The sequence below is a fragment of the Oncorhynchus kisutch genome, linkage group LG24 (genome assembly GCF_002021735.2).
Source record: "Oncorhynchus kisutch isolate 150728-3 linkage group LG24, Okis_V2, whole genome shotgun sequence".
In the NCBI taxonomy this organism is placed as follows: Eukaryota; Metazoa; Chordata; class Actinopteri; order Salmoniformes; family Salmonidae; genus Oncorhynchus; species Oncorhynchus kisutch.
Genome location: NC_034197.2, coordinates 45298103 through 45310047, shown reverse-complemented (window position 1 = coordinate 45310047; position 11945 = coordinate 45298103). Strand labels below are relative to the sequence as shown.

At 45.2% G+C, this 11945-nt stretch overlaps 1 protein-coding gene across 2 annotated transcripts in view; it reads right to left on the bottom strand.

The window, feature by feature from the left end:
* LOC109883513 (alpha-1,3-mannosyl-glycoprotein 4-beta-N-acetylglucosaminyltransferase C) overlaps nucleotides 1-11945 on the bottom strand; it is a 36987-nt gene that overhangs the window by 306 nt on the left and 24736 nt on the right. For both annotated transcript variants that reach the window (XM_031804112.1, XM_031804113.1), the window contains 3 exons: nucleotides 2445-2699; nucleotides 341-826; nucleotides 1-195 (listed from right to left, as the gene is read on the bottom strand). The exon at nucleotides 1-195 is cut by the window's left edge and continues 306 nt beyond it. In XM_031804112.1, the coding sequence (XP_031659972.1) occupies nucleotides 1-195; nucleotides 341-826; nucleotides 2445-2699 (936 nt within the window). The remainder of the gene's footprint in view (nucleotides 196-340; nucleotides 827-2444; nucleotides 2700-11945) is intronic.

Here is an 11945-nt window from a genome sequence, read left to right as displayed (position 1 = left end):
GGAGACCCAGTTCTACGGTCGCAGATGCCAACCGATCACGACCCTCTGCTGAACCAGTCACCACGGTAATGGAGGTAACCACAACAGGATGTTTGAAGGTGACGGTTAGGTGGTTCCCTGAAGAGGGACTCCGCCCCCAGAAGAAGGTTCCAGTACCAGGAGACCAGGCCATGGCCGCCACATGCTCCTTATAGACTAGAGAGAGATACAGACAGAGATACAGGTTAGATATCAATAAAAATCAAATGCTCTTTGTCAAATGCTCTTTATATAGCCAGACCAGAGTCACCACAGGGTCCTTATGAGGCCTTTTCACACTGCACGGTATGTGTGTTTCTACCTGGTATGTCACTATAGACGTCAGCAGCAGGGTTGGTGTAGAGATCCTCGTAGTCGTCATCCTTCAGCTTGTTGAAGGTCCCCAGGAAGGACGAGTATGAGCCTGTGTGTTGAAACAGTGAGGGTGTGAAGCGGATCACCTCGCTCTGCGTCAAAAGCACCCGGAAGTGACTGAACAGGAAGTCGCAGGGCATTTCCTGGTAGAACAGGAAGAGGAAGCGTGAGAGGAGGGGGAGGTGTTCTGAGTGGTACAGCTTCCCAATGTAGCCCAGCGCTGAGAACTCTAACGTGGCCCAGGGCACTTCCATTTGCTGGACACGCCCTCTGATGGCGGACAGGAAGTGATGCGAGCAGGAGACGTCGTCCTCCAGCTGCAGGTAGTGCAGGCTCCGCCCAGTGCAGAACTGAACCAGGAAGCTATAGTCAACGTTCTGTTTAGAGCGGAACGTCACACGGTCAGCCTTGTCGTTAAAGTTCCTTTTCAGGCCTAGAATATAGAAACAACTAGTTAACCATCTGACCAACCAACCAACTAACCATCTGACCAACCAACTAACCAACTGACCGACCGACCAACAGAGCATTTAAGCGGTGTTACAATCTGTGTGTGTTTATAAGGTGTGTGTATATAGGTGTGTGTGTTTTTATAAGGTGTGTGTATATAGGTGTGTGTGTGTTTATAAGGTGTGTGTATATAGGTGTGTGTGTGTTTATAAGGTGTGTGTATATAGGTGTGTGTGTGTTTATAAGGTGTGTGTATATAGGTGTGTGTGTGTTTATAAGGTGTGTGTATATAGGTGTGTGTGTGTTTATAAGGTGTGTGTATATAGGTGTGTGTGTGTTTATAAGGTGTGTGTATATAGGTGTGTGTGTGTTTATAAGGTGTGTGTATATAGGTGTGTGTGTGTTTATAAGGTGTGTGTATATAGGTGTGTGTGTGTTTATAAGGTGTGTGTATATAGGTGTGTGTGTGTTTATATGGTGTGTGTATATAGGTGTGTGTGTGTTTATAAGGTGTGTGTATATAGGTGTGTGTGTGTTTATAAGGTGTGTGTATATAGGTGTGTGTGTGTTTATATGGTGTACCTGTATTAGTGGGTAGCATAAGTGTGGACTCGAGTCACATGACTTGGACTCGAGTCACAAATATGATGACTTGCAACTTGACTTTGACATTAACACCAATGACTCTTGACTTGACTTTAACCTTTTGACTCGAACTGACTTGATACCCTCCCCAAGCCTTCCCAACCCTCCCCAAGCCTTCCCAACACTCCCCAAGCCTCCCCAACCCTCCCCAAGCCCAAATATTAAAAGTCATGCTATTAAAAAAATGTGTGCAGTGCATCAACTCTTCATTTAACGGATTAGCAGCCAATCAAATTGTGCCATCTGGGAAAAGTTGTTGGGCGTGGCAGTGCAGAGTGGTCTGACGCTAGACTTGTTACAACAGACGGGGTGTATTCTTTCTCATGTTGTTGGGCGTGGCAGTGCAGAGTGGTCTGACGCTAGACTTGTTACAACAGACGGGGTGTATTCTTTCTCATGTTGTTGGGCGTGGCAGTGCAGAGTGGTCTGACGCTAGACTTGTTACAACAGACGGGGTGTATTCTTTGGGGGGGGGTCTTTCTCATGGCTACCCATGTATTTCCATGGGAAATAATACAAATATATATTTTTAAAGCATTCATGGTTTGCGTAAATGTAATATACTAACTATTACTCATTAAAAATATTAAATGGTATTACATTTGGTGAAGAGCATATTATAACTCGAAACTCACAATTTAGGACTTGAGACTTGACTTGAGACTTACTTGTGACTTGTAAAACAACGACTTGGTCCCACTTCTGGTGGGTAGTACTGTGTGTACCTGTATTAGTGGTTAGTACTGTGTGTGTACCTCTATTAGTGGGTAGTAATGTGTGTACCTGTATTAGTGGGTAGTACTGTGTGTACCTCTATTAGTGGGTAGTACTGTGTGTACCTCTATTAGTGGGTAGTACTGTGTGTACCTCTATTAGTGGGTAGTACTGTGTGTGTACCTGTATTAGTGGGTAGTACTGTGTGTGAAGTTGTATTAATGTTAGTACTGCGTGTGTACCTGTTATTGGTGGGTAGTACTGCTTGGGGACATGTGCCACCAGGAGCTGGTTTGCCTTCAGCTGGGAGGGGAAGTTAGCTGTAATCTCCCCCAGCGTGGTCGCTCTCCATTGGGCATCGAAGTCTGTCAGCAGTACCACCACCAACATGGAGTTTAGCTCTGCCGGGGAGGAGCGGGAGAAGATGGAGGACAAGGTGGAGATCAGATAGCTGCCTTTAGGACGACTCACCGAGCACAGCCCGATGGTCAGGTACTCTGGAGAGAGAGAGAGAGAGAGAGCGAGAACAGACCAATAGTCAGGTACGTGAGTGTAATGTTTACTGTTAAGTTGTATTGTTTATTTGACATTTATTTATTATCTACTTCACTTGCTTTGGCAAGTGAAAACAGCCCGATGGTCAGGTACTCTGGAGACAGAGATATGACAGCCTTCCCTCCCCCATCTGCCCCCCTAGACAATCTACGACAACATAACCAACAAAAACAGGGCACAACTCCTGCAGCTCTGTCACACGCTGGGTATGTACATAGTCAATGGTAGACTTCGAAGAGACTCCAATGGTAGGTACACCTATAGCTCATCTCTTGGCAATAGTACTGTAAACTACTTTATCACTGACCTCAACCCAGAGTCTCTCAGAGCGTTCACAGTCAGCCCACTGACACCCCTATCAGACCACAACATAATCAGTCTACTTGAACAGAGCAATACTCAATCATGAGGTATCAAAGCCAAAATAACTGAATAATATTTAGAAATGCTATAGATGGAAGGAAAGTAGGTTGAAAAGATACCAAAAAACAATTAGGCAACAACAAACTCATTCCCTTTTATACAACTTCCTAGACAAAACGTTTACACTAGGTCTAAACTTGGCATTAGAAAACCTAAACAGTATATAATATCTCTCTCTGTCTCTGTCTGTCTCTCTGTCTCTCTCTCTCTGTCTCTCTCTCTGTCTCTCTCTCTGTCTCTCTCTCTGTCTCTCTCTCTGTCTCTCTCTCTGTCTCTCTCTCTGTCTCTCTCTCTCTCCTAGGACTACCTGACATGATGACTCCTTGCTGTCCCCAGTCCACCTGACCATGCTGCTGCTCCAGTTTCAACTGTTCTGCCTGCGGCTATGGAATCCTGACCTGTTCACCGGACGTGCTACCTGTCCCAGACCTGCTGTTTTCAACGCTCTAGAGTTGGGCCTTCCTAGGGAGTTTTTCCTAGCCACCGTGCTTCTACACCTGCATTGCTTGCTGTTTGGGGTTTTAGGCTGGGTTTCTGTACAGCACTTTGAGATATCAGCTGATGTACGAAGGGCTATATAAATAAATTTGATTTGATTTGATTTGATTGGTTTAGAGCCAATGGGCCATCATTGGCAGTGGCTCTGTAGGTGAAGAGAGGATATTCTCCGCTGCCGGCCGTCTCTCCAGGTACCATCACATGAGCCTGAAGACACTGTCCGTCTCTCCAGGTACCATCACATGAGCCTGAAGACACTGTCCGTCTCTCCAGGTACCATCACATGGGCCTGAAGACACTGTCCGTCTCTCCAGGTGCCATCACATGAGCCTGAAGACACTGGCCGTCTCTCCAGGTACCATCACATGAGCCTGAAGACACTGTCCGTCTCTCCAGGTACCATCACATGAGCCTGAAGACACTGGCAGTCTCTCCAGGTGCCATCACATGAGCCTGAAGACACTGGCCGTCTCTCCAGGTACCATCACATGAGCCTGAAGACACTGTCCGTCTCTCTTCAGCCTACTAGAATCTGAAGTCAAATGTCTACTGTTTGCTGATGATCTGGTGCTTCTGTCACCAACCAAGGAGGGCCTACAGCAGCACCTAGATATTCTGCACAGATTCTGCCAGACTTGGGCCCTGACAGACCTGGGCCCTGACAGACCTGGGCCCTGTCAGACTTGGGCCCTGACAGACCTGGGCCCTGACAGACCTGGGCCCTGACAGACCTGGGCCCTGACAGTAAATCTCAGTAAGACAAAGATAATGGTGTTTGAAACATGGTCAAGTTGCCAGGACAACAGATACAAATTCCATCTAGACACCGTTGCCCTAGAGCACACAAACAAATATATATATACGTACCTCGGCCTAAATGTCAGCCCCACAGGTCATTTCCAGAAAGCAGCTAACGATCTGAGGCAAGGCAAGAAGGGCCTTCTATGCCATCAAAAGGAACATCAAATTCGACATAGCAATTAGAATTTGGCTAAATATACGAATCAGTTATAGAACCCATTGCCCTTTATGGTTGTGAGGTCTGGGGTCCGCTCACCAACCAAAAATTCACAAAATGGGACAAACACCAAATTGAGAGTCTGCATGCAGAGGGCAGCAAAAATATTCTCAGTGTGAGAATGAAGAGCAGAATAAGGCCGATACCCGCTAATTATTAAAATCCAGAAAAGAGCCGTTAAATTCTACAACCACCTAAAAGAAAGCAATTCCCAAACTTTCAATAACAAAGCCATCACCTACAGAGAGATTCACCTGGATAAGAGTACCCGAAGCAAGCTGGTTCTGGGGCTCTGTTCACAAACACAAACAGACCCCACAGAGCCCCAGGACAGCAACACAATTAGACCCAATCAAATCACGAGAAAACAAAAAGATAATTATTTCCAATGTGTCAAGTAATTAACAAAAAAGCTGAGCAAACTAGAATGCTATTTGTCCCTAAACTGAGAGAACACAGTGGTAGAATACCTGACCACTGTGACTGACCCAAACATAAGGACCTGGACTATGTACAGACTCAGTGAGCATAGCCTTGCTACTGAGAAAGACCGCCGTAGGCAGACATGGCTCTCAAGAGAAGGCAGGCTATGTGCTCACTGCCCACAAAATGAGGTGGAAACTGAGCTGCACTTCCTAACCTCCTTCCCAATGTATGACCATATTAGAGACACATATTTCCCTCAGATTACACAGATCCACAAAGAATTGGAGAAAAAAATTCCAACTTTGATAAACTTCAATATCTACTGGGTGAAACCAGTGTGCATCATACCACTAACACCTCTGTCTGATCACAGCCAAATTACATTGTTCCTCAAAAGAACAAACATGGCAACAACCAGACATTCACAGCCCAGTAAACTGTACAACATCAGACATTCACAGCCCAGTCAGCTGTACAACATCAGACATTCACAGCCCAGTCAGCTGTACAACATCAGACATTCACAGCCCAGTCAGCTGTACAACATCAGACATCCACAGCCCAGTCAGCTGTACAACATCAGACATCCACAGCCCAGTCAGCTGTACAACATCAGACATCCACAGCCCAGTCAGCTGTACAACAACACCAATTCATACAGATGGGTCCAAAACAGAAGAATACAAGAAAACAACCAGTAACCAAAACTTAGATAACTTTCTGGACCCCACATCCACTCACAGTAAATAATCAATCTAGCAGTAAAAAAATCAACAATATATTGAGTTTAGACATTTTGGGGAATGTATTACAGTAATATTGTTAAATATCACATTTACATAAGTATTCAGACCCTTTACTCAGAACTTTGTTGAAGCACATTTGGCAGCAATTTTATTTTTACCTTTATTTAACTAGGCAAGTCAGTTAAGAACAAATTATTATTTACAATGACTGCCTACCAAAAGGCAAAAGGCCTCCTGTGGGGACTGGGCTGGGATAAATAAATAAATGATATTGGGGACATCTGGTGGCCTTTTGGCAGAGATGCACGTGTAGTTCTGAGTACTGTATCAAAAGTCCAAAATCCGTCATAAATTCCTGACAACTGGGCCTCTGAACATTCAAAATGCTTAATATCATGGACCTACGTGACCGAGGACACTCAAATAAGGCACAGAGAAGCCTAAAAGTGTCCAAAACAAAGAAAGACACCGAGCCAACTAAGACCAGCGAGGATACACTGTGCTGTATTGCTCTGAATCAACAACAAACTTCGATGCAGGTAAACAAGCAGTTCAGTTAAGGAATCCCTGGAGGAACTGCTTTCTGGGGGAAATTACATGAATTAAATATATGGTGGAAGCCTCCAACACGTCTATCTTAAAACTCTCAAATGACATAGCCAGTCAATCTGTCAAATGGAAGTCTCTGGAGCAGTGCTGTGATGCGATGCAGGTTAGCAGCAGGACTTCTACAGACGTCATAGCCACCTGCCGAGATGCAGTGAAACAACTGCGGGAGAAAATTATGTCGCTTGAAGACAGAGAGAGGAGACTGAGCATACGTCTGGTGGGCCTGGAAGAAACGACAGAGGGTTCTGACCCAAAAGGTTTTCTTCAGGAGAATCTACCAAAATGGATACTGTTGCTACAAGGGAGGAAGATTGAAATCAACGGGCACACCGAATCTACAGTGGCAATAAAAACCCTGGCCGCCCCCGTACCCTCATATTCTGCCTGTTAAGATATGAGAACCAAGTGGATATCCTGAACCAGAGCCCTGGAGAATCCACCGAGACATGGGAAATCCAATCTGGCATTCTACCCAGACTACAGCAACGAAACCATACTGAAGAGGAAATCCACAAGGAGCCCAGTCATCGCCCGCCATTCCTCCAGATTCTCCCCACTGCAGACGGAAGAAACAGACAACTACGGCCCCCCTCCTTCCTTGGATACCCATTCGCATGAAGACCCATCTTAACTAGTAAGATGGACACAACTATTGCTAAGCTAACTAGCTGACGTCATCCATGTTTATTTGTTATTCAGTGACATAATGTAGTTAATTGGTACGAGGGGCATGGTGGATTTGTTAACTTGGCGGTTAGCATTCTGGTTATATGACTAATGGGCAGCTGGCTGGCACGTGGCTAGCTAGCTGAGTTGGCTGGCTGGTTAGGTTAGCTGGCTGGCACGTGGCTGGCTGGTTAGGTGAGCTGGCTGGCACGCGGCTAGCTAGCTGAGGTGGCTGGCTGGTTAGGTTAGCTGGCTGGCACGTGGCTAGCTAGCTGAGGTGGCTGGCTGGTTAGGTTAGCTGCCTGGCACGTGGCTAGCTAGCTGAGGTGGCTGGCTGGTTAGGTTAGCTGGCTGCCTGGATAAGTATTTGGGTCAGGCTGCAAATGTAGCAGGCTAAAATGTTCAGCCATCAGTAAAGCAGTCGTGGGGTAGGGTAAACATTATGGAGATTAACATACAGAGCACTCAGCTTGGTATGAACGTGTTCTATGAAAAGTAATGTTGCCACATATTCATGTTGGATAAAAACAACTGGCTGACATAATGGGACTGTACGTGGGACGTGCGTCGCTGTTTGGGAGCCTCCTGATGTTAGTGAATTTCAGTTCCTACCAACCCAAAGAGAGCGGTTGAAGCTATAGACTTCCTTTCTTGCGGGTGGTTTTGTCTCTATTATTGTTCAAACCCAGCTGTCAAGAGTTTGGTCACACATATGTATAATGGTGCACAAAAGAAACAAAGCCTTTTTTCTGAAACTCATCAGTCTATTCTTGTTCTGAGAAATTAAGGCTACTCCATGCGAGAAATTGCCAAGAAACTTAAGATCTCATACAACGCTGTGTACTACTCCCTTCACAGAACAGCGCAAACTGTCCCTAACCAGAATAGAAAGAGGAGTGGGAAGCCCCGGTGCACAACTGAGCAAGAGGACAAGTACACTAGAGTATCTAGTTTGAGAAACAGACCCCTCACAAGTCCTCAACTGACAGCTTCATTAAATAGTACCCGCAAAACGTAAACAGTGAAGAGGCGACTACGGGATGCTGGCTTTTTAGAGACACCCCTCAGAGACACCAATACTCCTTAGCCGGCTCACAAGAATGGAATGGTCTACCATATCAAAAGCTTTGGCCAATTCAATAAAAATAGCAGCACAACATTGCTTAGAATCACGGCAATGGCGACATTGAGGACCTTTAAGGTTGCAGTGACACATCCATAACCTGAGTGGAAACCAGATTGCATACCAGAGAGAATACTAGTCAGTTGATTATTGACAAGATTTTCTAAATAAGACATCTTCATTTTCTGCAGAATATGCTTATATGATTGAACTGTTGAACTATTGTTATTATAATGTATCCCGTCAGACTCTGGTGTTGACAGCTGCACTTCCTGCCTCATATGGGCCTCAGTCACCTGGGGTCCAGAAGGGGAGAAGTCTGGCTTGTCTATCACATGTCCCTGTCACTATGTAGAATATCAGAAAGAGAACAGGGCAAATGAGATCAGAAGGGAACACGGTTTCCATAGGGGAATGTGTATCTAATATGAACCATGTGAAGGGATGGCTCTTTTCACTCTGTGTGACTGTATTGTGATCAGCCCCCTTATCGATAAGTTATTTTAATCAAGTTAATATCCTGATTGGTGATTGATTGACCTTGTCTCTCCTCATTATTGATTAAAATATCCACTACAGAGGGCAAAATAGAAAAACATCAAAACAGTAAGGATCAGATTTATCAAACTGCAACAGACCTTTATCTATCCTACCCTGCCTTTCTAAGGTTTTCGAAAGCCAAGTTAACAAACAGATTCACGACCATTTCGAATCCCACCGTACCTTCTCCGCTATGCAATCTGGTTTCAGAGCTGGTCTTGGGTGCACCTCAGCCACGCTCAATGTTCTAAAGGGTATCATAACCGCCATCGATAAGAGACATTACTGTGCAGCTGTATTCATTGATCTGGCCAAGGCTTTCGACTCTGTCAATCACCACATTCTTATTGGCAGACTCAACAGCCTTGGTTTCTCAAATGATTGCCTCGCCTGGTTCACCAACTACTTCTCAGATAGAGTTCAGTGTGTCAAGTCGGAGTGCCTGTTGTCCGGACCTCTGGCAGTCTATGGGGGTGCCACAGGGTTCAATTCTCGGGCCGACTGATTTCTCTGTATACATCAATGATGTCACTCTTGCTGCAGGTTATTCTCTGATCCACCTCTACGCAGACGACACCATTCAGTATACTTCTGGCCCTTCTTTGGACACTGTGTTAACAAGCCTCCAGACGAGCTTCAATGCCATACAACTCTCCTTCCGTGGCCTCCAACTGCTCTTAATGCAAGTAAAACTAAATGCAAGCTCTTCAACCGATCGCTGCCCGCACCGGCCAGCCCATCTAGCATCACTACTCTGGACGGTTCTGACTTAGAATATGTGAACTACAAATACCTAGGTGTCTGTTTAGACTGTAAACTCTCCTTCCAGACTCACATTAAGCATCTCTAATCCAAAATTAAATCTAGAATCGGCTTCCTATTTCACAACAAAGCATCCTTCACTCATGCTGCCAAACATACCCTTGTAAAACTGACCATCCTACCAATCCTCGACTTTGGCGATGTCATTTACAAAATAGCCTCCAATACCCTACTCAACAAACTGGATGCAGTCTATCACAGTGCCATTTGTTTTGTCACCAAAGCCCAATATACTACCCTCCACTGCGACCTGTACGCTCTCGTTGGCTGGCCCTCGCTTCATACTCGTCGCCAAACCCACTGGCTCCAGGTCATCTACAAGTCTTTGCTAGGTAAAGCCCCGCCTTATCTCAGCTCTGGTCACCATAGCAGCACCCACCCGTAGCACGCGCTCCAGCAGGTATATCTCACTGGTCACCCACAAAGCCAATTCCTACTTTGACCTGCCTCTCCTTCCAGTTCTCTGCTGCCAATGACTGGAACGAACTGGGCCCTGGCAGTAAACACCCACAGTACATGGCCTACAGCAGAGCCTGGACCTGCTAGAGCAGTACTGCCAGACCTGGGCCCTGGCAGTAAACACCCACAGTACATGGCCTACAGCAGAGCCTGGAACTGCTAGAGCAGTACTGTCAGACCTGGGCCCTGGCAGTAAACACCCACAACACATGGCCTACAGCAGAGCCTGGACCTGCTAGAGCAGTACTGCCAGACCTGGGCCCTGGCAGTAAACACCCACAACACATGGCCTACAGCAGAGCCTGGACCTGCTAGAGCAGTACTGCCAGACCTGGGCCCTGGCAGTAAACACCCACAGTACATGGCCTACAGCAGAGCCTGGACCTGCTAGAGCAGTACTGCCAGACCTGGGCCCTGGCAGTAAACCCTAAAAAGATTAAAATAATGAATTTCCAAAGAATATCCAGATCTCAGGGAATTAGTTCTCAAATGGTACTGCACACACTACAATTACCTAGGTTTAAATACATAGAGTACTGTAGACACTACAATTACTGAGGTTTAAATATATAGAGTACTGTACACACTATAATTACTGAGGTTAAATAACTGGACACCTAAACGAGGAAGTGAATGAAATGAGAGAGAAAGCAGGGCATTCTACGCCATTAAAAATACATTCAAATTGAAATACCTATTAATTAAAAAACGAATTGAATGTATCATTGAACCAATTGTACTTTATGGCAGTGAGGTGAGGGGTCCACTTGCATAACAAGATTTCACCGAAGGGGACAAACACCCCATTGAAACTGCATGCAGAGTTCTGTAAGATTCTCCTACATGTCCAGAGGAAAACTACAAACAATGCATGCAGGCCAGAATTAGGCCAGTATCGACTATTAAAATAAAATATAGCAATTCAGTTTTGGAAACAATACAATGACCCCCGCTCATATAATTACCAAACCCTGCAATGCCAAGGGCTGAGCAAAGACAATAATCCCCTCATTCAGCTGATCCTGAGGCTCACAAACCTGTTCTACTAACGCACTGAAGCCTCACAACCAGAACATCCAATTAATCAGAATAAACCAAATTACAACACAGTCAAAACAAAACCGCATTACCTATTGGGAAACACAAGCACAAGGCAAAATGCAGCGCTATCTGGCCCTAAATCGACAGTACACCATGGCTAACTATTTGACCATAGTTACTGATCAAAATCTTAGAAAAACCTTGACAAAGTACATTGAGCACAGCCTTGCCATTGAGAAGGGTAGACACAGGAAAACCAGGCTTCCTGTAGAGGAACAGCAGAACCTGAGACGGAGCTGCATTTCCTGACAAAATTTCAAAAATATAAAACAATTAGAGAGTGTCATTTTCCCAAATTTGAAACCCTGTAGAGGAACAGCTGCACCACAGCAGAACCGGAGACAACATGTATAACAATTCAAACAATTAGAGATCAGAGTTCTGCTCCTAACCAACTGTTTTGTTTTGTTGTTGTGGTACATAAATCAGAGGGCTGATAGAAATACTATACATGTTTGTCTCTCTTGGCCAAGAGTTGAGGAGAGACTGACTGCATCACTTCTTTTTATAAAGAAGCATTAATGTGTTGAAAATCCTAAATTGTTTGTATAGTCAACTTACACACAGCTCTGACACACATTTATCCCACCAGACATGCCACCAGGGGTCTTTTCACAGTCCCCAAATCCAGAACAAATTCAAGAAAGTGTACAGTACTATACAGAGCCCTTATTGCATGGAACTTCCTTCCATCTCATATTGCTCAAATAAACAGCAAACCTGGTTTCAAAAAACAGATAAAGCAACACCTCACAGC